Raw genomic sequence first — 26,451 nt, 5'->3', positions numbered from 1 at the left:
GCCTCCAAAGACCTTATGCTTTTTGCTGTGTCTATTACTAATGATCGATTCTTATAGTCTTTACGATGTATGACATTAGGCAGTTGTCGAGTTGTTCCAGCAGCACTTAGGGGTCCTTGCTAAATAACAGTCCTGCATTAATGGAAAAATGGAGGTTCAAAGGGGATGTCCTATTTTGTTTCTTTTGCAATTTTGTTAATTAACTAGGAAAGCCATTGTTTTGCTCTCACTTACTTATCTCTACTTCCCTGCCTGAGGTATAATATCAAACTTCAGTGTCACTATTCAAGTTATTTCTGTACAGTGGCAGCATACCCATCTTATTTTAATATATACTTGTCATTAAAGTCTTACTCATAAATTGTCCCTGCTTGTATGTATGGCTACTGTTGGTTTAACTCTTTGTTAAAATGAGTTGCTCTGCCACAGGAAATAGCATAGACTTAACATTTATTCCGTGAAACAGTACTAGAGTACTCAGCCTATTCTGTGCTGGGCAAAGCCATCTGAAATAAGTCTACATGAATTAAAGCTACATAGGATAACTTACTTTTTGGATGACTTACCTTTTTAAAACATTGTGATGGACTTTTTTTAGTATATAACTTTCAATATTATTTTTGAGTATACAGTTTTACTTGGCTTTTATTTTTCTTCATCAACATTTCTGTTGTTTATTATGTTTCTTTCATTTATTTTGCAGAAGAGTTCAACAAGTGCTAATGTCACTCAGCCCCCCAAAGCACAGACAAGCGGAGCACCTTCTACTGTCAAGGTAATGCATAGTGACTAAATGGTCTCTTTGAAAAGTGAAGCGACTGTGATGTTAGTTCATCCCCTGCACTGGGATGGAAAACGGTTTGTGTTCGCCAGCATTTAGCATCACTAAGAGATGTTCTTTGTGTTTTGCTAGAAATTGTAGTGAATGAAAATAAGAGGAATGCAAGTCAGCAAAAGGCAGGCATTGGATGTTGAGGAAATAGACTTGGAAAGTGCCTTCCCTTTGAAGTGTGCTTAGCTAGTCTCGTAGTTACTTTAAAAAAAGAAATCCAGTCCTGTTGATAGCAGAGGCAAACTTAATTTGACCATGGGGCTAGGATTCTTTTTTTTTTTTCACTCTTAAGTACTGTTTATGTGTTTGGATTACATTTATTCAGCAGGAACAGAAAAAATCAAAACACTGATAACTTTCTTTGCTTTTGTAGCCCTTGGAGCAGTTCAGTAGTTCAGGAATTTAGTGTAAGGGACATTATAAAGACAAATGACATATTGGAGTGCAGTTAGTACTCCGTGAAGAGAAGCAGGCTTTCTTAAACATGCTGAGGTCTTGCAAAATGTTCAAACAGGGAGTTGAGAATACATTTTTTGATGGTGGTCACACGTGAACTGATGGCTGTAGTTGGTGTTGTCACAGTTAGGTGCATATTCCACACCTACAGCTGTCCCATATTTTGACTTATATTATCAGCAGCAAGTATTTCTGCAGCAACTATTTGAACAGCATTTTCCATTTTCTTAATCAATGCTTTTTTAAAATAATACTCGCCAAAGACACTGCTATGCTACCTAAATAATTATTTTCCTCTATTCAATAAACAGCAACATAAGAAAGGGACAACAGCATTTATATCCTTTCAGTGCTTTCATCCATCACTAAAGGTATCCAGACATTTTTGCTGATTTTCTTTCTGTTCATCTTAGTTTGCCAGTGCCTTCTTCAACGTAGTCGTTCATGTGATAGCTCTACAGAGAGGGACTGTTTCTGGGTTGTTTAGCCTGGAGAAGAGGAATCTGAGGAGACCGTATACCAGCCTGCCAGTACCCAAAGGCGATACAGCAAAGCTGGGGAGGGACTCTTTGTCAGGGAGTGTAGGGATAGGACAAGGGGTAATGGCCTTAAACTAAAAGAGGTTGGGTTTAAATTAGATATAAGGAGGAAATTATTCCCTCTGAGGGTGGTGAGGCACCGCCGCAGGCTGCCCAGAGGAGCTGTGTGTGCCCCATCCCTGGCAGTGCTCAAGAGCAGGCTGGATGGGGCTTTGAGCAACCTGATCTAGTGGGAGGTGTCCCTGCCCATGGTAGGGGGTGGGACTTGAGGGTTGATCTTGTAAGGTCCCTTCCAACCCAAACCATTCCAGGATTCTGTAAAACGTAATCTTTCTGAATAACAGTTGCTGCTGCATAATTCCAGGAAAGCTCACATCTAATTTGCTAACTAGCATTTATGTATTTGTTTCTCTTTTGTTTTATTTCTGTTGTAAGCATATCTTCTACAGCAAATGTGTACAGTACGATTCCTGTGATCCTATTGAGAGAAAGAACTGGAAAATAGTATACTGAAAAAAAAGTGACTAAAAGCAATTGCCAGATATTGCTTCATGTTATTAGCTTATGACAACTTAGGCTATGTATTTTCTTCAGTACTGTATGCTCCTCTGGTTTCTGAGATGTTCCAAAATATTCATTTGTGAGGATTATGTACTGTGAAAGTATTTACCTCATGCTATCATGATTGGCTCTTAATCAATGGCTACTTTAAATTTAATCTTTTTACTTCACAGTGGGCCATGACTACCTTTCTTCAGTTAGACTACACTTTATTTTAACGGTATCTTTTATTTTTTTACAGCTTCCTGACATCCTACAGTATTATTTAAGATAGAGCAAAACCAATTTATTGTTCTGTTCATGTAGTTCGTGTGACCTGTACTTTTTTTTGTTAAATATCATTTGGCTAGCTGTATTCTTTTCCACACTTTTTTTTTGCCTTTAAAAATACCTATTCAAAAGAAACATTATGTAGGGATTTTTTTACATGGATTTTACAGAAAAAGAAATACTCCTTTCAAAGGCAAGGCAGCCTTTTCTATTTTTCTACAAAACTAGATCAACTCCTTTAACAAAATCAAGAGCATTCCAGCATATTTTTTGACAACTTCATGATAGCTACTTCTTCCTTTCTTTTTTTCCCCTCTGCTGTAGCTTAAATGTGTTCCAAGTGTGAAATCTCTTGGGATTCCTTAATTGTCCTAATTGTTTTGTTGGTCAGTAATACTTCTCATTAATGTATGTTGTCCAAGATGAATTGGGGGGGGGGGGGGGGATGAGGGAGATGGGGAGAGTGAGTGAGAGCTGCTGCAGCTGTTCAGTCTTTTAATCAACTCTTACCCTATGGTGGAATTACTTACTGTAAACAGAATAGATTGTGGTTTTTTGTTTTGTTTTTTTGGCTCTATATTATGGCCTGATTCCTTGCCTGTTAGTAAGTAGTAATAACTGCTGGCTTTTGTTCTGCTTGGGTTTTCTGTTTCCAAGTTTAAAGACACAGGAGCTTATACTTGTCATTGTTTAATGCCTGGCTAATATGTGGGTAGTTTAATTTTCCTGTGTCTGCACCTTGTAATGCAAACCACTACTAAGAGTAAGTGTTTGTGTCTGGATTCATTTTCTGTGTATCTGAACTGCCATTCTGAGTGCTGTGAGTTTATCCCTGCGTTCTTTATTGTCCTGCTCTTAAGCTGCTGTCATTGCAACCGGTATTTACTCAGCAGCATATGCTCAGTGTCTTCTTATTCACGTTTTAGTTGGTTGCCTGTGCCTTCGTGTGGTGGAAGAAAGAAGTGCTGCCTCTCTACTCCTTTCTTTTATATCTGTGTGGATTTGCTGTTCTCTGTGTCATTTTGAAGCTCTTCACTCTTTGCTCTGGAACAAACTATAGCAAGCCTTTCTTCTGGTTTTGATGTAAAGTTCTGTTTGGCTGCTGTATTGTACCAAGGTGTCTTCAGTAAGCATACGCTTTCTACAGAACCCTGTCAGATAATCTGAGGGGAAAAATAAAGACTCAGATAAGGTTGTTAATACTTGCTGGTTGCTGGTGAGCAGCCTCTTCCATGTATTCCTTAGCTGCAAAGGTGTACAAACCAGGAGGTCACTGCCAAAATTATTAACAGGCAGTAGTGAAGAGGAAAAACTGAACTAACATCCTTCCAGTTCCAAAGGTGCCTTACCGGCACTGGTGTATTTTCTTTTATGGTCTTTTACATTTGCTTTTACAAATTCGATCACCAGCAGGAAGGCCAAGTTCTAGCTTAGCATTCAGTCATAGCCAGAAGACCCTAATATTTGAGTACAGCTGGATCAAGCTATCCTTCTTGGATCTTTGCGTTCTTGTGAGATAACTATACTGATATCAAGTGGGCTTTACAGTTTTTTCTGTGTAAGAAATTTTTGTTATTGTTCTTAGTGAACTCGGTGAATTTTTTTTTTCTTTTTGTTGCTGGCATCTGTAGTTTAGTGAAGCGTGCATCGTTGCCCATATTAGTTCCGTGGACGGTTTATTAAAGCGATGCTGGCAGAATTCAACAACGTTGGAAATGCATTGTGTATTATTTTTATTTCAGACTTGAGTGATCTTGAATATATTCAGAGGAAGCCACTTGATCTTAACAAAGTAAAATTTAAGATGACTTACTTCCAGTTCTCATCCAAATTAACACTGTTTTCCAAGGGATTCAATAAATTTTTTGTGCAACATACAGGAGAGCTGTTGTATTTGAGTGTTTTTTTTTGCTATATACCTTATTTAGTTGTCACTAAATTCCTATTTCTGGGAACTTTGCACAAACATATTGTTGTGAAGGAAGACATTTCTGAGTAGAGGACATTTGAAGTTGCAGCACTGATTTGGCAAGTCCAAAGAAATGTGTAAATTTATTCCTGACTCTGTTGCCAGTAAAATAGTGAAAAAGGGTCAGATGATCATCTCTAAATTTTGGGATTATTCCAAAAAAGATCTACAGTCTTCTGTTTCACATTCTCCTTAGAGCAGCTGATTGCACAGATCCTCAAATTAGGAGTGCTTTGTAACACAGGGGTGTTTTCTACAAGTTGCTCTCACAGTTGTTACCAATGGTTACCTTGTATTTGAAAAGCATGAGAACTGTGTCAGTGTGGATGACAGTGCTGGTTTTCTCAGTAGCAGAGGCATGCTAAAAATGGACCACAACATTAAAAAATGGAAGCTGTATGAATATGGAAACTGTGTGGAAGAGCTGGCTTCATGTAAAGCTATGCCATGAAGCTTCGGTCAGCAAAGGTAATCTTCACTTTTGAAAAGTAGGGCCATAAAAGAAGCCTCTGATCTAGACAGTTACACCTACAAAAACTACAACTTGTAATGCTCTGCAAGGTTTTAAAATTAATAATATGATCAAAAGCAAAAATGTCCATACTTAACTGAGCAGAACAGTGTATTTTCCTCATCAGCCTGTGTCATATCCTTGGGTGTTCTCCCTCTACTTCCCTTCTTGAGATGGGTTTTGTTTCTTGTTCCCTTGAGGTAAAGGGCATTGAAGCTATTATGAAGAAATGATGTTAGTAGTGTGAAGGCTTTTTCTTTAAATACATGCAAGCAAGCAAACAAAAAGACTTCCAGATTATGTGTGTTGAGAATTTGATTCTATACCAAAAAAATAGTTTAAGAGCAGGTCACTTTTGGTATTTCAAAACGCTTCAAATACTGCCTCTTAACTTCTGAATTAACGTAAAAGATTTGGATTTTTGTGATCAAAGTAGTGGTCTTATTCAGTCCAGTTTTGGTGGCTTTAGCTGGTACAGCCATCTGATTTAATCCGAGCGATACCACTTATTTACTCCGGCTCCCCAGGCAGCCAGTCGCAGTGCAGGGAGGTGCTGGCCCCCAAACCCCACGGTAAGTGTTGGTCTCGTTCAGGAGAGGTGGGTGGGTTTCTTCCCTCAGCACCCGCACCACGTCTCAGCAGGCTGAGGCCGAAGGCTCCTCTCTGGCAGCTGGCGGTGACCCCACTGAGAGCTGCGCCCTTTGCGTAGGCCTTGCGCCCCTGGCCTGGCCGTGCCCGGTGGGGAGGTGGCTTTCTTCTACCTCCGGGGGTACCTCCGCAGCCAGAGCGGGGCTGTGGCAGCTCTCCCTGTGCCACGGGCACCGGTCCCGAAGCGGCGTGCCTGCCTTGCCCGCCCCACACGCCGACGGCAGCAGGCGCGGCCCTGCCAGCCGGCACACGGCCTCTGCAAGGGCTTGGCTGGCGCTGTGAAAACTGAAACCACAGCCTGCCGGGCACTGGCGAGAGAACAGCCGCACCGGGACGCTCGTGCTGGGAACAGAAGGCCCACCCGTACCAAGTAAGCTAGCCGTTCTTACCGGCTTTTACTTCATGTTACCCCTGCTTTGGGTTAATTCACGTTCTCGTTGCACTTCTCCTTTTTTTTCTCTCTCTCTCTTCCGTGAATTTTTGTGGGCTCAGATAAGACTCTCTGCTGTCTTCCAGGGCTTCCGACATGATCGTTTCATCTGCAGGCTTGAAGAGCTGTCTGTCCGTAGAGAATAGGCTTGTTAAAATAATTTTACATGTTGCCAACATTCTTTTTAGATGCTAGCTCTTTAAGAATGCGTGTTTTGTGAGTGATACAAGAAGTGGTTTACATGACATAGCAGAATCTGGAACAGGAGCAGGATGAGAAAGAGCTGACTCTTTAAGTATTATTTAAGTTGTTCTGTATTTACTATGTTGGGACTCCGTTGTTGTTGTTGTTGGTTTTCGTTTTTGTTGTTGTTGTTATTTTACATTGCTTTCAGCCTATGCTGTCCTCAACTCAGAACCCCATATAATTTTTTTGGCACACAAATGTGGAGCTTGCTATACCCACGGCACATACAGAACGTTGCATAGTCAGGGTGTGGTGACCTGTAAGAGCTATTCCTTAGGTAAAGTATGTTTAGGTGTCAACACCACCTTGACAACAAGTGTTCGTTATACCTAAGTGTTCGGTATACCTAAATCATGCTAAAATTTCAGATACATAAAACCTTATGGGAAACAAAAATGCCTTTTACTAAATAGTATTCAGAAACTGTTGTTTCTGTACTAGTAGAAATTAGGTAGGTGTTGCTTCTGTTATGCCTGTGCTTGATTATAGCTACTGTAAAATGAATCTTCTGATCCGTAATCATGAATGTTTTATGTTTGGTCCGAAAACAAATGCAGAAAACAGGATCTAGTTTCTAATGTGAAACATGAGTATCGGTATCATCCCTCCTTCTCATTTTTGCCCTTTTGGAGAAAGTGAAAACAATATGATAAGTGACACAAAGTTCTTGAACATTGCAGAGACCCCCCCAGTCTTTGAATTATCTTTTTTGATTAGTAGTTTCTTCATTCTTGTATTTTTATTTAATTAAGGTAAAACATGCTGGATAGCTTTTTTTATAAGACATTTTCTTTTCCAGAGTAGTCGTTACTGTCAGCCTGTTAAATAAAATGCTGCTTTTTTTCTGTTTCTGTTTTTAAGGGAGTGGTTAAGTATGACAGACACACAGAACTAGCCAGAAAACCCTTGTCCTGATCTTAGACTTCCAGAAGGGCTTGTCTCACAGATGAGTCGCTCTGCCAGTGTTGTCTTGCAGAGCTGTTGCTGTAACTTTGCTGCTCAGGTGGACACTCCCAGTTTGAAATCTGGGAGCAAAGCTACGTTGCATGTAGGTGGTGGATCTTGAAGGACTGGAAATGGGCGTGGAGGAGAAACACAGATGGAAATCCCCATCTCCAGAACGTAAAGGAACCACCTTTGTCAGTAAGCTAGTCCTCAGTGTGTCATCTTCATTTCTGCCCTTCTTTTCCTAAGCGAGAAGAACCTGGACTCAAAAAAGGTTGTGACTTTGTCCATATTCCCTTCTGCAAAAGGAAGAATCTAATAGGAAGGCAGGGAGGTTTGTAGCCTTGTGAACTAACTCCTCAGGAGCTCTTCAAGGCTCAGCAGCCTTACTGACCCTGGAAGAAATAATCTTTATGCCTTGCTTCATAGAAGTGCTAAAACTTTTAATCCCCAGGAACATAACCTCTGTGACATATGACAGGATGACATGGAGATGGAAATTTTAGATTTTTCAATTGAGCAATAATGTTCTTATTCCTACAGAGCATGCACAGGACCATTCTGAAGCAGTTTTTTTGTGTGCTTGAGTTAAGAGCCCGTTCTGAAACAAGAAATACCTCAATACGGCTGTTTTTAAGTAGGAATAGCGAATCAATGTTGAGTTTTTACTTCTTTTGAACAACGCCTACATGAAGGTTAGGCAGTGTTAATTTAAATGATATTTTGAGAGCAAAAATCTTCTAAAATTCCTTGTTCAGGTGATTTTTTGTTTGTTCTACTGTCGTATTTTCCAATCATGTGGGCAGCAAACACCCTTGTGGCAATGTATGCATCACTTCATATAGCTTTGTTAGTAATATTTTTGTTCTGAATTCTGAGGGTGGAAAAAAAATCTCTAATTCAGTATCTCTCACTAGTTCTTGTGACCACTAGCTGGCCATTATGAATATTGTCTAGTTTGATTATTGTAATAAAACTAGTCAAGCTCATAATCTTGAAGATTTGTAGTTGTATGATGAAGTCCTCTTTTACATAAAAATTTTAACTTTTTTAACCCCAACACTTTAAAGACCGCTGTCTCAGTTTGTAATTCAGTTTCTATTCCTGCCCTCCTGAGGCAAGGCTTTGCATACAATCCCTGGGTCATACTGCACACCAAGTGACACAAATCCTCGCTGAACTCAGCAGCACTGTGTGGCATGTGGCTGGCACCACATAGCTTGTTTTCCTGGTGTTTTCTTATCAGCCTTCAATTCGCTGCTGCAGATAGCTTTGGAACATTCTGTTGTTTAAAACCATTCACAGAAACTGCCACAATGTTTACAGCTAACTATTAACTCTTTGCAGGACACCGCTGTATATTAAAATGTAGAGCTGAGAAGAGGGATTTTGAGCTACCAATGAAAAAGGAGAGCTCTGCTACCGTGATGAGTACGTACTTTACTGTAATGCAGTACTCCCTTGTGCAGAGTGGGAACCTGAGAAGAGTGCTGACAGTATTGACACACTGCTTCTCATACTTGAATATGACTGAATGGAAATAAAATTCCTGTATGTGCCAACTTGTAGAAGTTACTGTGTTGGAAACAGGAGTTATCCAAAGGCAGATAACTGAGGAGCACATTTTAAGAAATAGAAATGGGGAGTATAAAAACAGATTTTTGTGGTCAAAACTCTTTTTCATGACACTTCTATATGCCCAATGGGGAGTTTTACTTGATGTTCAAAAAAGTGGCTTTTTGGTTATTTCTACATGCATAGCCAAAGGAACTTTCATGTCAGGTCACTCATTCTGGGATCGAGTGAAACTACCAAGTTCGCTATCAAAATTACAACAAAATGAACGTCTTCAGCAGTGAACAGTAAGCATGAAAGCAGAATGCTTTTTACTTGCCTCATGCTATGACTGGGAGAACCTTTCCCATGAAACAAATGGCGATGGGGAGGTACGATCTGGATTCAAAAGATGAACTGTGTTGCAGTCTGTGCTTTTAACTCCATTGAAAGCTTTTTAAACATTAATGTTTAATATCACAGCCTGTGATATTAAAGCTGTATTCATGGAACCTGAAGGCAGCAGGTAAACTCTGCTTTTCTATGCTAGGTACATACTGGCTTTCTTTCTGGATCAGGAATCTTCTGCCCACAGATCAAACTGTGTGTATGTTAAGATTCTTCATGTTTAGGTACCTTGCATGTTCTGTGACTGACTAGCAAACTGTTTTCTTCTACTTCCAAAACAGGTAAACAACAACAAAAAAGTGTGGAAAATATTAGACATAGTAGGAGGTACTAACAAATAAATGGTCATTTCCTCTTACCATCACCTGTGGGGTAGTTCTGAATTTTTTCTATATATTCTTAACTTCCTGCATATGAGTAAGTATAAAATGAGGTGCAGGAAGCTTAAGAAGAGTCAAATGGCAAAAGAATGTTCTAAAGTTGGTTGGCATTCACTTCTCTGGGTTGTTTTTTGTTGAACTGTAAGCTGTTTTGGAGTCTTAATAGTGACATTAAAATAATAAAAAATCATACCAGTATGAAGCTTTGGGTTTGACATAGGTTGCTGAAATCTTAAAACAGACACCTAACTCAAAGATGGTTCGACTGATCAGTGTCTAGGTGGTACAAAGCCTTGTACTTCACTTTGGTGTAAATATATTTCTGACTTCATTCAGAGGTTGTCCTTGATAACACTTGATTCTGTGTGACCAAACTCAAATGTGAGTAGATTATCTCAAAAAACACTGCTTAAATGGAACCTGTTACTCTAAGCTAGAGTAGTATGGTTAATCAGCTTTAGCTGATGCATCAAAATATAGTGATTAAGTATCGCCAAGTTTCTTTTCTGTGCTAAAATGGCCTAAATATTGTTCCAGTACGCCAAATAGAAGAAAACAAGAGGCGTGAGTCTGTGTTACGAAACTTGGCTGGCTGAATGCCCTGTGTTCCTCAATAAATTTAGCACCACTTGAGGCTCTGAGGAAAGAAAAAAGAGTTTCACGAGCTATTCAGTTCTTCCATTTCTTCGTTCAGACAAGTGTCTTTAAACATTTATATCTTTGTTTCGTGAGAAAATGGATTTATTCATTTTCTGTATGCTCTTTTAACATCTCTAAATGATGGTTGCTCTTGCTCTATTAATATTTGCTGCAAATAATTATTCCCAGAATGCAGAATGAATGAAATTTCAGGGTTAGTCTTTTCCACAACAGTAATGAGGGTCATCTTTTCAATGTAGTTTTTACAAGGAGACAGTGTTACTGGTGGTCTTTGGTGGGTTTTCGTCTCTGATCTTTACAGCTGACTTGGAAAAGAAGCACAGACATAACCCTAGTGCTCGTTATCAGTACTGGTATTGTCTAGGAGGTCAGTATGTGTGGAGTCTGAAGGTCATCAGGTAGAAAATCCTCTTCTGGAGTGATCCTGTCTTCATCCAGGGAAGTCCAGATGAGTCTTTGCCGATGGCTTCACCTGTCACCTCCTTGCACACGAGGCCTTCTCCTGGCAGTGTGCTTGTGCCCCCTTCACCTCCAGCAAGCTGTAATGCTGTTCCAGCTCAACCCCTAGCAAGTGTACCTGCTGAGGTTTCTTCATGACTCTGCAGATGAACATCTTTTAGCTTTCCTTCAGTTTATTCTTCATGTTTGCTCTCAATTGTGAGTGCACATTTGAAAAGAGCAAATCTATTTCAGTGGCCTTTAGCTGTGTGGGATTTTCCTGACTTTTTTTTTTTAAGGGGGACTTCATCTTTAAAACTATTTTTTTTGTTCTCTTTGTCGAGTTTTGTAAATGAAGGTATTTACTGGTAATAGTTTTTACAGACTTTTAGATTGTATTCACACATGCTGACTTTATGAATGTTAAAAGCTCAAGACGCATCCCTAGAAATGGTGGTTGTTGTTTTTTAGGTTGACTGTTTGAAACAATGCATATTGTGGAATTCATGCTTTCCTGTTTGAATTCGTCAAACTGCTGCCTATTCAAATGAATCATGATGCTTGCAAACTTGAATCCTGTTTTGTTTGCTTTGCTTTATGGTATCAAGTGCAAAGGTGGAGGGGCTTTGCTGAGTCAGGGCTTTAATGAATTTAGTATTTTCTACCAACATTAATAAATAACTTTGTTACATTAAAATATGGATACAAAAAAAAAACTGTCTTTAAGGACTGTACTTTTTTTTCCCTCTTGAAATGCCATGAACAGTAGACTTTGTTCACTAAAACTGCATGTTACACATTTTAGCAGTGATAATAGGCTTTATAAGTGAAAGAGCCATGCTGTTAGTTACATTGTAAGTCCTTAGAACTTCCAATGCAAATTGTTTAGAAAGTAAATTATGCTGATTACTTCAACAAAGAAACTCATCGCAACAGGACAGCATAGTTAGTATGCATATCATATACAGTAGGAGTGTTTTGTGTAAAAATACTGCAGACTGGATAATATGCAGGTACTAACTGGAAACCTATATCCTGCTGTTCCATATTATTATTAAGTTTTTAATATTAAACCTCCACAATATTAACTGAGAGCCTGAGACCTGAGAAGGAAATACTGTTCTCAGGTGTGTTTTTTTTTCCTTCTATTGAACAGATGTTGTTTTTCATAGCAACTTAATAGTGAAACTATTTCTCTGTAAGAACAGTAGTTACAAAATAATTGGATATTTCCAGAATTACTTGAATGCTTCTGTGGCATTTCCCATCCCAAGTTTGTAACTTTTAATTCAGCTAACTGAATGCAATAACTTTAAAATCAGCTATTGTATCAATTACATTCTTAACAGTATCTATAAAGAGGCAGGTTCAGTGCTACATATTTTCCCAATTTTAAATCATTGCCTCTATTAGCTGCAGTGTAGCTATAATCACGCACACACACATGCACAGAAATATGCAGAGTTTAGCTCAGATCACATCTTGCAGCTTCCCTTGGTATATGGAAAATGAATGGAATTGCGTGCATGCCACAGATTGTAATACTGATTCTTTGGCATGAAAGTATGTGGAAGATTGTATGTTGTCTTGCTTGCATTGTAATGAAATGCATTGTTAAATGCGCTAATGGCCTATAAATGCCAGTAGTGGCCTACCTTCTGTCTGCTAAAAGGCTTCTGGTACATCTCAGGGTGGTAAGGGTTTCACAGCCACTTCAATATGCCTCTAGAGCAAGTGGGAGAGTTAACCTGTAACTGCTCAAATGGCGTTTTACATTTCAGTGAAATAACCCATTACTTTTTTGCAGTTCTGCGAACAGCATTTGTTGCATGTCTTACACATGCTGTTAGTTGGAAACAGAACCATTCACATAAACAAAAAATCTTTAATCAGACCACATTTTTGCCTGTATTACACAGCTTTAACTGAAGTAACCAAAGCCAGTTTACATTTACACATTCAGTTGAAACATATTTATGTATTACTGTTGCGTAGGCTTTTTTTTTTCCCTCCATCATATACCCTGTAAGTTAATAATATCGAAATGAAAATTTTGTTACCACTAAGCCCAAGAAGTAGTCCCAATTCGTATGTATGAAAGGTGTGTAAGCCCAAAAGGGTACTCAAGTAGCTCTTCAGCCTTCTATCTTAGACCGAGCACAGCTGGATGACCAAGCACACATGGACATAAGCTGGTCCAAAAGCTTCAGGGCTGGAAGTGCCAGGTTTGTCTCGGTACCCACTGCTGTGCAGTGACTGTTTGCAGAAGCAAAGTCTTTGATCTTTAATTTGGGACATTCTTTGCTCTAACAGTAAATCAGGTTCTTCCTTTCCCATTTACTTGGCTCTGACCAGAGGACAAAATGGCAGGTGCCAGCATCCCCATCATCCTTTTCCTGTGACGTGCACAGCCCTCACACTCAGTTTTTCAGTTCTTCCCGCAAAGCTTGTCCTCAAATCTATTTGTTTCATTTGCGCTGGAGTGTGTCAGTCAAGCTGATCCTAGGACTTGTCCCAGAGAGGTTTAAGCTGAAAAGATGGAAACTTATTCCTGTATTTTACATTTGTGTTTATAATATAATGGTTACAGTTTTTATCTTGGTTCTCCTATGTATCTTCAGGCAATAGTATCTCAAATTGTGGCACTGTAAAATTGCAAGTTTTTCTTATTAGCGCTGGCTGCGTATCCTTTGTTGTTCAGTTCCTTTTCTTTTTTGTTGTTGCATCTGATCTTCAACCTGAGAGCAGCCCATCAGAGATACTCCAGGAGCTGCGCTGGGGCCTCCTTCCTTCTCCACCCCCCCTCCCCGGCTGAATGCATGTTTGTTAGTTAGCCCTGCACACTTAGCTCCCTGTTTCAACCAAGAAAATAACATCCAGCATACTGTGGAAAATAGTAGTCAGCACGTCCTATGGAGATTCTTTCTTATTCATCAGGCTTTTTTCCATGTTTGAATGTATTTAGTGCTAGATAGGTTTTGCATGCGTTCTTCTTTGATTCTTAATCTCATTTTATCTAGGTGTTTGTGTATTGGTTGTTTGGTAAATATTTTCAGCATCTCTTCTGTTTCTGAATTAGCTGGCTGGTGAGTTGTTACTTGATAGTTCCTTTTAAGGGCTCAGCAACAACTGTTTGCAGTCTGAGGGATCTTCTGTGTGTTTTTCCAAAAGTAATAGCTTAAGCTGACAGTAGCTTTTGCTCCATTGTGTGTGGTGCAGTTTCAATGATTTTTAGCTTGCAGTAACTGGGACCTGTCATGGGGTTTTTCACCTGCTGTTTTGTTTTTCCAAAAGACATCTGCATGCAGTTCCCTGAATAGTTAAAGTTGTTTTCTTCTGATGTTTGTCACCGTTGTTCTCTTCACCTTCACTTGTACTTCCATGTCTTTGGAACATGCACAGTGACATAAGTTTTTGACGGGCTTTTTTCTCCTGGATTTACCAACTGCTTTCTCACTTCTGACACTGTTCTCTTTCAACACCAGCATAAAGTCTGTCCTGTTAATTTGACGGATTGGTTTTAGAGCTCCTGTGACGGTGGCTGCTGGGGGGACCATCTCCATCCACTCCCTGCTGGCGACTTCGCAGCGTTTGCTGTGGACTTCATGTCCTCCCCCAGCCCACTCTGGGAGCTTTGGGAGCCACGCAGCAGCTGTCTCCCGAACAGGGAGCCCCTGGCAGCCCCCCTCACCCCAGGGACCTTCTCTGGGTGTCCCACGGCACTGCCAACAACAGTACATTTCTGGGGCAGGACCCACACGGGTGCAGCCGCAGGAAAATCCGTCGTCAGCGCTGATGGCCGATGCTCATTTTCCATCTGCTGCAGGCTCCGCGCTCTGTTGTCTGTAACAAAGCGAGAAAAACTGCTTTTTTCTGACAGGGCGCGTGCGTGGCTTTCCTGCCGTCACCTCCAGCCCCGAGGGCAGCTCGAACTCTCCTCGCTTCGTGCCTTTCTATTGGGCTGTTCAACCTTCCCTGTTTGTTTTGGACAGGGCTCCTCTGGCCCGAGTGGCGGCAGGCGCTCACCGTCCTTTCGCATGAGCAGGGCGTGCCGTGCTGGAAGTGTCCGGGAGCTGTGCGTCAGGCGGTTTTTGTGCAAGTTGCTAAGCAGCACGTTAATATTTACCTCCGAGCCTGGCCTGCCTTCGTGCGCTGCTTCGGCAGACAGCTTCACCCGCTCCGTGGCCCCACCGTCAGCCCGCAGCTATTGCAGCACTTCCCGGTTGCCTGCTGTGGGCTGAGGCGCACAGCGCTCAGAAGAGGAAAACCAGAACATGCCACCGTGAGGAGTCATCGCCCAGAATGGGCTTGTAGGAGTCAGGCTGTCTTTTAAAGGCTGCGCAGTAGTTACGAAACGAGCATTTTGGGCCGTGGCAGCTCGCTCTGGCTGCAAGGCTCAGTGTGCTCACAGTGAACGCCGAAGGGCTCGGAAGGACAAAAGACCCTTTTCTCCTTCTAGTGGCTCTGCAGGCAGGGAGCCTGTGGGTGGAGAGGGAAAATTTAAAAGCCCCAAGTATGGAGGAACACAGGTGAAAAGCACTGTGTAAATGAAATGAGGCTTGCTGTACCCTGGGTAGCCGTAGGACCTGGCAGTACGGTGTTGCCCTGCAGGTAGAGGTGGGATGTGGCAGGGAAAGCCCTGTGCTCCCCCCAGTCTCCCCCTCTGGCTTCCCAGGAAGTGATTTTATTTCCCCATGCCAACCCCACGTGTTTACAGGGGAGGATGGCTTGGCCTGCACCGTGATCAGCAGCCACGTATTAAACCCTTTTCTATCCCCCAGCTATTCTTTTTCCTCCGTGAGCATTTAAACTCCTCGTCTCTCCCAAAGTTCCTGCTAATGACTACCGTTCAGCTGGGTAACGCAGAAGGTAGGAGCTGTTTTCTTTGGGAGGCTGTAACTAACAAACAGAGCTCTAAAGATGCTCTGGGACAGGCCATTCAAATAAGATTGCCTTCCACCTTAGCACCTGACAGTAACCAGCACCAAAGGCTGTCACTCTCAGCAGTGCAGCAGCACTGGATCTCCGCAGGTTGTAGTGGTGCTGCTGTAGTGCAGCTTGGGGAAGAGTTTTTCAGTGTATTGCAAGAAAAAGGCTCTGTGTGGGAGCTTCTGGAGGGTAGGAAGGGAGAAGTTTCAGATATCTAATAAATAAGTCGTACTGTGTGGGAAACAGAAATGTATCCTTACAAAATGAAGAGGGACTAGGATGACTAATATGAAGGTACAGAACAGATACATACTTTTTACTCACGTAGAAGGAATTTGTGTTTCACGAAGAACAAAAGAAAGAAAAATCGGTTATAGGGCAAAATAAGAAATATGATGTTGCCTACAGATTACCTGATAATAGGTGGTGATAAAGTTGTTTACAAACATTTGTTCTGTCCTGCTGTATACATTCTTACATTTATATATACATTTTTTATACATTCTCATGTATGTCTCCACCCATACAAAAGTTCTTACCTATTATGTGATCAATCTATATGATATACATATATGGAAAAATAAATTATTAATTGCTTATATTTCTGTAGGGTGGCAACTGCAGATTCTCTCTAGTATATATTTAGAGTTGTTATACCTCTTAGCAAGTTATGCAAGATACCAAATGCCTTGGAAGGGAGAGCACAGTATAGTTGTCACACTTTTGGAAATTAGAAAAAATTCTATGTGGAAATATGAAGTCACACCAGGTATGGAATAATTTACAGCATCTAAGTTCTTTCAGACTGTACATGCTTTAATACAGCAAGTGGCATGGCAAGCATCTAAAGAAAAAAAGCCTAGAAGAAAATGTAATTTGTGCCGTTCATTTAAATGCAAACTGTGAATGTGTTGCTGCAATTGAGTTTGCAAATGCAGCTTTAAGCAGAGGAACAATAAGCAGAATAGGGAGGTAGTGTTACATCTGTATAAAGTATTGATGAGAATTAAGCTATTTCTGGGTTGTGAAGTTTGGTACAGTCACAGCAGAAGTAAAACATCTGCTGTTCTCAGGTTAACGTTCCTGAAACTAGGAAGCTGGACTGTTGGCAGCCCTTCTGAAAGGGTTGCATGACATGCACAAACACTTCTTGGTGTGCGTTACATGGAAAGTAACTACTGCTTCTCATCTCAACGTTTTTCAGCTTCCAATTTAGTATTAAATATTTTTTTGTGCCAAAGCAACAAATCCAAAAGTATATCTTTATAAAGAAATAGTTTTATAGTTTCACTTATATTGTAGTTTTATACTATAACTTTATAGTTTTTTATAAAGAAATTTGAAATGTGGAAGAATCCTGCACAGTGCGTATATATAATGCAGTACAAGAACAGGATTTGAGTTTGTTTTGATCCTTGGTATCAAATTTGCTTTCGGTACATGTCAGAGGGGAAAAAAAAAGTTGTGAGAAGATCTGTAGTCAAGATCTCACATAATCACAAAGTAGAAATACAAGTAAGACATAAGATACAAAATGTTAACTTCAGTATAATTTTATTCTTTATTCTTGGTTGTTTATCTAAAGGATTCAAGCTGTTTATGCTTGCTTTATATATGTATGTATAACAAAGTTAAATTAGTTTTTTTTTTCTTTTTTCTCAGAAGCAGTCCCCCTCTGCTGATGCATCAAAAACACCCACTATGAAGCCATCTGAAGTAAAGGTATGAATTCCTGGGAAACTCATGCTTGCAGCTAAGCACAAATATATAAAAACAATGGAATTTCTTTTTCCATACTTCGATACTGACAAACTTTACTTTGTGTATTTCTCATCTACAGCTTAGTTTCTTCATCAAAAGCTATTTAAAAAAGGCTGTACAAAGTACTCAGGATTTTAGGAAAACAATAGCAGCTTTTAGGTCAGCCATGCTTTGTGACATGCATGTCGCTCCCCCTGGTGTTATTACAGGGTTATTCACCTAATGATAGTTTCACATATCGAAAGAATTGAGGTCTAGTTTCAGCCTTCAGTGTTTGCACAGTTGCATTTTCTCCTAAATCACACTTCTGTGGCTGCCTGGCAGCATCCTTGCCTTTGTTCTTTACACTCGTTTTCTGTCTTAAATTATGATGACCACTTCTTCAGTGTAGAAGCTATGCTTTGCTGGTTAGAAGAGTCATCCTTTACTTTTTAGAAGACAGGATCTTATGCCTCTGTTGCCTAATAAAATTTATGAATATTTAAGCAAACGATTGATTCTCTTCTTCCATTTTCCATAGTCACGGTAGTGAAACCAACAAAAATATTGAATACCAACCTCGGCTAGCAACAAACCGTGCAATAGTAAAACTTAGGATTGTCTGCACCATGTGTAAATACAAATTAAAAAATACTTAGAGTAGTGAGGTTAAAAGAGGCATCTGGATGTCATCTGGTCTATCCCCCCTGTCAAAGCAGCGCCAGCTCTGAAGTTAAGTGAGACTGTTCAAGGCCTTGCCAGTTAAACCCTAAATACCTATAATAGTGCAGATTGCACAGCATCTCCGGGTAGCCAGTACTGATGTTTCGTGACATTTTTATGATAATTCATTTTCCTTTTATCAAATTGGAAGTTCTTTTGCTGCGGTCATAGTGTCCACCTCTTAGGATGGTCCAGCTCCATCTTCTCTGTATTTGAATTTAGTGATTAGATCACCCTCAGCCTTTTAAAACCCTTTTCCTCCACGGACACATGTAAGACTTATGCTTGTAGCAGTGAGCTGCATGACGATCATCATTACTAGTTGTTGTGCTTGCAAGCAAACTCATTTGTATCGTTTGCAACTGATGCTGTTCAATGTACTGTTGAACCCAGACAACTGTCTAAATGTAGTTAGTCTTTTACCTACTTAGGATTTCAAATAACTCACAGAAGAGTGTAGTAAATCTTTAGTCAGTTCTTTAGAACTGTTGTTTGCAAGATGAAACAGAACTACAGTAGCAGAGGCGTACATTTCAGCGCTGTGAGACTGGCAAACACAAACCCCTGTTTGAAACACTGTCCTGCACTCACATGTGTGAGGCAGCAAATGTTTTCTTCTAATGTCTGTTGTGTTATCAATGTCTTTTGTTCTGCTGGATTACACAAGCCATCTGCACTCTGACAGTAGGTTTTTCTGCAGAGACATCGTGTTGCAAGGCCTTGTAGCGTTCATTTCTTACTGTGAACTTCTGGCAAACTAACATTTCTTTCCTAATTGCCTGCTGCAATCAGGTCTCACTTCTCCATCTTAGAGTCTCTCTAGTGTGCCACAATTCTTAAAGATGCTCTGGACCTCTCTCTGACCTCTGAGCTTCCAGTTCTGTATAAAATTATTTTCTCTTGAATTAGCTCTCAGTTTTTTGCCATTCTGAGAAAGCTGTGAGTTACTACAGCTAAGCAAGGAATGTGGAATTGTTTTGTAGGCAAAACCCGAGGGGTTAGGTGGAATGGTCTGAAGAACAGGGTGGAGAGAAGGTACCTTGTGGCTTTTGCTGGAGGAGAAGAGGAAGTAAGGTGCTGGTACTGCCACAGAGAAAAATATTTCCTGTTCAACTTTCTGCCTTTTCCTGGTACACACACTTGTGCAACTGCAATGTAAACTAAGTAGCAGAACTGAATTAGCTTAAGAAAATTTTTTGTTGTTGTTTGAGGCTATTTTTCAGTTTCCCAAGCCAGTACGGAATGAGGTCTCTCAGGTACTGAGACAGTGCAGGTGGAAACAGGCAACAGAAGGGGAAGTAAGACATCTTTTCTCTGCAGGATTTTTGGGTACACTGTGAACTGATGCTGTGGCTTCAGATTGACTGCTCATGATTGATGGTCTTTAAAGGATGACTGGCAAAGGATGACTAAAGGATTCAGAGTAGCCTCTGAATACGTAGTCTCATACTAAAATAGAACACTGCCTTGACTTGCTGGGTTTTTGTATTACATTTGTATTAATTAAATTATGAAATTTTGTATTATTACTGGGTTTGAACTTTGTTATTGTGAAAGTCTATCTAAATGTCTGTGTATGTGTGAGTATGTATATATTCATGATCACATATAATGTGGCCTTAAGCATCTTGAGGTCTGTGTATATGTCTTGAAGTAAAGCATTGCTCATATAAGCCCATGTATACCACACCATTGAAAAAGATAAATGTATAATATGAGCAGTATATTTTAAAAGGTGTACAAGCATAATGAATAATGCATACCCTACAACACGTTGAGTAAAATACTGTCAAATATATTTTAAAATAATGGCATGTAGTTGCTAATAACTGGGTTGTCAAGCTGGAAATTTGGTTATGTCCTATACAGCTGTTCTCAGGTGTAGAAGAAATGCAAGTAAGCTCTTCTTCGTTGTCGTGCAAAGAAAAGGTGTGTTTACTTCTCAAAGCATGTAAGGAAAATCTGTACTCTAACAACAGGCTACTTCAAGTCCTGAGCAGCCAGTAGTCCTAGACCAGGAAAAGTCAAATTATGTTTATTGTAGCTCACGCTCTCGGTTCTGTAACATTTCTTACAAAGTGAGAGAAGATGCTACCAAAGGACATCTCACGTCTGATTGACTCCTAGCTTTAGATGTTACATAAATGCATCCAACCTTCTTGAGCTAAAAGCTGTGAAAAGTTAGGATTACCTGTTCGATATAGGATTGTATGCAACTGGATGTCTGTGTCTTCGAGTTAACCGTATGGTAGTCGTATAACAAGGACATATGAGTGAGAGCACATAGAGTATGGCCAAACCTGATAAGTACTGTGTTTTAAAAAGGGTAGACATCAAGAAAAAATCCAAGGGGAAAATCAGGGAGGTTAAGTGATTATTATTGTTTTTTTTTTTTATTTCTTCTTATTTTTTCCCAGTTTTGGAGTCCAAAAGGTTGTTGTCCATCTTCTCTATCAGTATTTTGCTTTTCATGACTTGCCCTTTCTGGTATCGAACATCCTGTGGTGGTGTGTTCTCTTCTGTGGTCTGTAGCCTCCAGACCTCTGCCCGCTTACGCCTGTACGTGTTCAGGATTTTACAACCAAGTGTCTGTGGTTTAGTGTGTGGGTGTGAATGCATATGATAAAAAATGATAAACAAGTTACACAAACTTCTTTATGTAGTCAGTTAGTAGCCTGAAGCTGGATGTATCTAAACGGCAAGTTGGCAGCTGAAACAGGAAAAAATTACAAAACTATGAACAAATGTAAATTGAAGTCTAATGAAGTGTTATTTGGTTGCTCACTGACTTTCAATAGGCTTCTGGGGAAAAAAAAAACTCTATTGTTTGTCTCTTAGTAACTTCAAATGTGCTTCAAAACTCAGATAGAGGGGATAGGGAAGTTTTCTGTCCGTGGCCATGCATTTCCAGGGTTCAAAAGCTCCATGGCTGAATGTGGACACCATGCCACGACCCAGGGTGCGGGTGTCCCTGGTCAGCTGTGGAGCAAGCACAGCCGTGCCAGCCCCAAGGGGGAGCTGCTCTGCTCCCACCACCCTGTGGGCTGTGCCCTGCAGCTGGTGCTCCCCTCCCTGGGTGACGGCAGAGGGATTTGTGCTCTGTTGCATGCGTGCAGATACGTAACGTTCACTGCGTACTCCTCGATGTTTTGTACCTGGTTCTGCTCCTCGCCCTGGCAGATGAAATCACACTTCCCTGGGTGCACGAGTTCCCCTGGAGATTCTGCAGAAATCTTTTCTCAGGTTCACACATATATGTTCACTTCTTTTTGGCGTCTCCAGCTGTCTTTCCAGTAGCCACATTGGCTCTTTATTTGTTAGTTATAGCGTGGTTAAGGTAGCAACAGCAAAAACAAAGTAGTAAGAAGGGTGTGATGAAGGAGCTGGTGCTTAAAATCGTAGAATCACAGAATGGTTTGGGCTTGAAGGAACCTTAAAGATCACCTAATTCCAACCCCTCCTGCCGTGAGCAGAGACACTTTCCCCTAAACCAGGCTGCCCCCAGCTCCATCCAGCCTGGCCTTGGGCACTGCCAGGGATGGGGCAGCCACAGCTCCTCTGGGCAGCCTGTGCTGGTGCCTCACCACTCTCAGAGTAGAGAAAGTTGCTCCTATTGTTTAATCTAAATCTACACTCTTTCAGTTTAAAACCGTTACTCCGTGTCCTGTCCCTACGCACCCTGACACAGAGTCCCTCCCCAGCTTTCCTGCAGCCCCCTTTAGTCACTGGAAGACCTCTGTAAGTTCTCCCCAGAGCCTTCTCTTCTCCAGGATGAACACCCCCAGCTCCTTCAGCCTCTCTCCACAGGAGAGATGCTCTAACCCTCTCCTCTGTTCATCCTTGTGGCCTCCTCTGGACTCATGCTAACACTTCTGTGTCCTTGCGGAGGGGCCCCAGAGCTGAGCGCAGGGCTCCAGGTGGGGCCTCCCGAGAGCAGAGCAGAGGGGAACAATCCCCTCCCTCACCCTGCTGGCCACCATGCTGTCGGTGCAGCCCAGGCTACGAGTGGCTTTCTGAGCTGCAAGCACACCTTGCCAGCTCATGTCGAGCTGCTCAGCAACCAGCACCCCCAGAACCCTCTGCTCAGGGCTGCTCTCAATCCATTCCCTGCCCAGCCTGTATTTGTGCTTTGGTTTGCTCTAATTCAGATGCAGGGCCTTCCTTTTGGCCTTGTTGAACCTCAGGAGATTCACACAAGCCCACCTCCCCGGCTTTTCAAAGTTCTCCTGGATGGCATCCCTTCCCTTCAGCATGCTGACAGCACCACACAGCTTGGTGTCTGCAAGCTTGCTGAGGGGGCACTCAATCCCACTGGTCATGTCTGCGACAAAGATGCTACACTTCCTTTTTTCTTATTTTTGTTTCATATATAACTATAATTTAATTTTTCAATGTCTGTTCTTATACGTTTCTATTACTATTAATTTAGTGCTTACCGTACTTTGACTTGGGGTAAATGGCAAGAAACAATTTTCTGTCATGGCAGCGGAAAGTTTTCAAGTATAAATCGATCTGTTTATTATGTTCATTTAATGGCATCTTTCCCTCATTTTTCAGCACTCCATATAAGAAGTGTTTGTGTGTATCTGTTTGCACTGACTGCTCATAGTTTGCTGGAATGAGGTCTGTGCCAGGTTTTTGTTAAATTGCAACATCAAAGCACTGTGTGCTAGTTATATAGCATGTGTGGTAATGAGTGCGAACCTGTCTGGTATTTTTTTGGTTATTTCTAGTGGGCAGCTTATTAAAGCGTATTAATCTCTGTCTGAATGTATGTTGTTTATATTTCAGTCCACACCAACAACCAAAGCAGAACCTGGAAAAAACGCACAGTCATCCAAGGTACGTACTTAACTTACAGCTTTGGTGATCTTTTGCACTCTGTTCTTTGACCAACTTTGAAGTGATAGATTAAAGTCTTTGCTTCTACTGTGCTGCATAAACTGCTGCGTGAGTAGTAACATATCCATGTGCGAAAGAGCTATGAGCTAACAGGTGTGGAAATACAGTCTTTGGGGAAACAGTCAGTATGCATTATTGTTTCAGAAAAACTTAACTTTTGGGGTAACCATCTTTGAATATATATTGTGCTTAGTTAGGTGAAGGGTGGCAGGAAGACATGGAGAAGGCTAGTGTTTTCATTTTTCCAGATAGCAGTACTGGGACATGGTGTTGAATTTGCTTAGACTTCAGTCCTGAATTCTGGACTTTTCCCATCATTTGCTTTTATGCAACTTTATCTGAAAAGAAATAAGCAGTAGCCTAAATTGACTTGCCCATTGTAAGGAGGATTTAAGTTCCTTCCTTTTTTTTCCCCGTTCACTCTCCGTATTTACCATTCCCACTTTCCAAAAAAAGGAGGAAAACATGACTTATAACAAAATAAAAACATCCCAAGTGTAAAAAATAAATAAAAAATAATAACAAAAAAACCCTTACCCCAAAGAAACAAAATCCCAACCCAAAAGGTCAAAGTTACTACAGTCTTAATTTGAAAAAAAAGGAGGGAAGGGTAATTGGCCAAGGAGACATAGTTTAGCAGGAATAGGTAACAAAGGTTAATTCACTTTTCAGTTTTGACTAGCTGAAAACATAATTTGAAATAACGTCTTTTAAAGGATAAATGACTGATAGAGAATGGAGTAAGCATGTTTTTTTCCTCATACAGTACCTAGATATGGCTGTACCTGTGACTTTTTCTCTAGTCAAATGTGAGCTATGCATTCCCTGTGAATACAGTTTGAAAGATAAATTGTCTGCCTCCTCTAAAGCTGGATGTGCGTGTCAGAAATGTGTCTGTGTGTAGCTGGCTAAAATAAAGAACTTCTTAAAAGACAGTGATTTTCTAAATGTGGCTGCTGTGTGTCTTGAGTCTTATTTTTTCCTGTTAAAATAAACTCTAGGAAGGTAAGCATTCAAAAGATTGTCCACTTCAGAGTGTATATTCTGGGCAAGAAATGCATCCTCCTTTATACAGCCCAAATTTCTGAATTCTGGTCAATAAGAAGAATAGCTTTTTTTCCTACCTACTGATTCCCAGTCTGTAAAAATGTTTATTTGTTGGTATATTGATTGAACTAGTGTGGATCATGTTCTCTAGCATTGAATCATGGTAACGATAAATAATATTAACTTCCTGTTTTATGACAGCCAACAAACTCTCAAAATAATCAGCCGTCTGAAGAGAGACAAAAAGAATCCGGTGGTGTAAGTTGTGCAATTTTTCTCTCTTTCTTTCTCTTCAGGGCTTCTTGTGATATTTTTCTTATTTCATTTAAAAAAAAAAAAAAAAGACAATGGCCCCAAATTATTTCCCTATCTAATATTAAATTATCTCTCTACAGGCAAAAGGACAAATCACGCCTTCTGTGATAACAGCTTCTAAACCAACTAATACAGGAAAGGAGGTAGCTACAAGTCAAGCTGAGCAGCCTTCACAAACAACCTCCAGAGAGGCAGCACAGGTATAGTAAAAGTAGCAATCCAATTTTTATTATTTATGTTACTGTAAAGGTTAGAAATGCACATCAAGATGGGTTCTTATGCTGAATATTGCCAAGCAAGACTGAGCCCCAAAAAAGTCAAAGTGTAGAAGAACTCAGAACCTGTCTTGTGTTTAAAAATGCACATTACAAACCTCTTGTGCTGGTCTAAAATTTGGAATTTCTGAAACTTTAAATTCTACACACAAATTAACACCCTGAATATGCTGAATCCAGCTAACACGTGGTAGTGGTAATTGATAAGGATTGGCTGCAAAGCTAGATAGTGTTGGTAGTTTGTGCTAGTTGTGTGGTGATCCTGACATGCGTCTGGCATCATATTGCCTAATACACTGTGGCTTTTGTTCAAGCAAGCAATGCGAAGATTATTACAGCTGTGGCCCTGTTTAGGCCTTTTCCTGTATGTTAACATACTTAAGGCTCCTCTATCATTCATGCAAGCTTCTTGCAGATTCCTTGCAGCTACATGGGGGTGATTGGTTCCTCATAATTTTTTTCCCCTGCCTCTTCACTACTGAAGATGAGCAGAAGGGACTGGTCAGTCACATGAATGCTTTGTTTATTTTTAGCACTGCCAGCATGGAACTGCTTTACCTGTGCAGTTTCAGACATGCTTGTAGTAGTAGCATTTGCTCCAAATGCAGAGGTCAGCAGGTTATCTGTTTACAGTAGGACAGCCCATACCCCATGACTGCAAGGTTGGGAGGAGGGTACGAAGACAAAGGTTGGGGAAAAAGTTTAGGAGGGATCACTTCAGAGGGGCAAGTGGGGAAAGTGCTGGAGCAAAAATGTATGGTAGAGTCAGGATCTGCATCTTTTGGTCTTCTGGCCTGCATATCACCAGACAGGGTGACAATGCCAGAATACTGTGAAGAACTCCTGCAGCTCTACTACAGCATAGTGTTTTTTCTTTTATTTTTTCTTTTGTAAATGTGAATGTCACTAATGCAGAAGTCTATATTCTCCATTGATGTTTCTCTGTCACCTAACTCTCTGAAGTAATAGTAGGCAGTTCACGCTCTACTTATTTGAGCAGTATTTGCTGCTGGTTTTAATGGTGTATTGAGGACTACCTTCTAGATGTAAATGAAAGTTTTCCTCATGATCATTTTGCACTGCTAATTTCTTTTGCTGGCAAAGTAAAAGAGGTAAAGTTCAGTCTTAAAATTGAATGCTTTTTGCATGCAAGGTCACATTGGAAACAGTGCATCTATGTAGTATTACAGGTGGACAGTAAGCTCATTCCGCTGAAGCATCTTGATGCAGTGTGGGTGTATTAACTAGTTGCTGAGTCCAAAAAAATAGGTGCAATCTCTGAATTTAACATTTTAGGCTAGGTTCAGTATCATCATGCAGACTGCAGTTACCCAGTTTCCAGACCCCTCAGCCAGTAGGTAGAACTAGCTTATGTTTTTTATTCAAAGTGTAGATGAAGAGGAACAGTAGATCTACATGACTGAGTAAAACATCTGTTTTACTTTGTGTTGTCTCCAGAAATTTTAATGAAAGTTCACATATTATCTCACAAAGTGATCTCTTACATTTTCTCTTATTTCTTCAGCCGAAGTCTGAAAAGACATCTGCAGCAGGTGGTGCTGTTGGCACAGGTGCTGTTGGCGCAGGTGCTGTTGCGAGTGCAGTTACTGCAGCTGATAAGCCAAGCACTGAGGTTGGTAAACACGATTCCAGATAAATGCTTCCCCTGTATT

At 40.6% G+C, this 26,451-nt stretch overlaps 1 protein-coding gene across 11 annotated transcripts in view; it reads left to right on the top strand.

Moving 5' to 3' along the window:
* The window catches only part of CAST (calpastatin), a 65,767-nt gene that overhangs the window by 13,180 nt on the left and 26,136 nt on the right, over nucleotides 1-26,451 (top strand). For 9 of the 11 annotated variants that reach the window (XM_048054732.2, XM_048054733.2, XM_066989133.1 and 6 more), the window contains 6 exons: nucleotides 704-775; nucleotides 17,439-17,498; nucleotides 23,031-23,081; nucleotides 24,390-24,446; nucleotides 24,584-24,703; nucleotides 26,304-26,411. In XM_048054732.2, coding sequence (XP_047910689.2) covers nucleotides 704-775; nucleotides 17,439-17,498; nucleotides 23,031-23,081; nucleotides 24,390-24,446; nucleotides 24,584-24,703; nucleotides 26,304-26,411 — 468 coding nt within the window. Of the gene's footprint in view, nucleotides 1-703; nucleotides 776-6,009; nucleotides 6,157-8,754; nucleotides 8,839-17,438; nucleotides 17,499-23,030; nucleotides 23,082-24,389; nucleotides 24,447-24,583; nucleotides 24,704-26,303; nucleotides 26,412-26,451 lie in introns of those variants that run through there. The other 2 variants (XM_048054737.2, XM_048054736.2) reach the window with 2 other exon arrangements.

Source organism: Anser cygnoides, chromosome Z (assembly GCF_040182565.1).
Source record: "Anser cygnoides isolate HZ-2024a breed goose chromosome Z, Taihu_goose_T2T_genome, whole genome shotgun sequence".
NCBI classification, from domain to species: Eukaryota; Metazoa; Chordata; class Aves; order Anseriformes; family Anatidae; genus Anser; species Anser cygnoides.
This window is presented reverse-complemented; position numbering and strand designations above follow the sequence as displayed.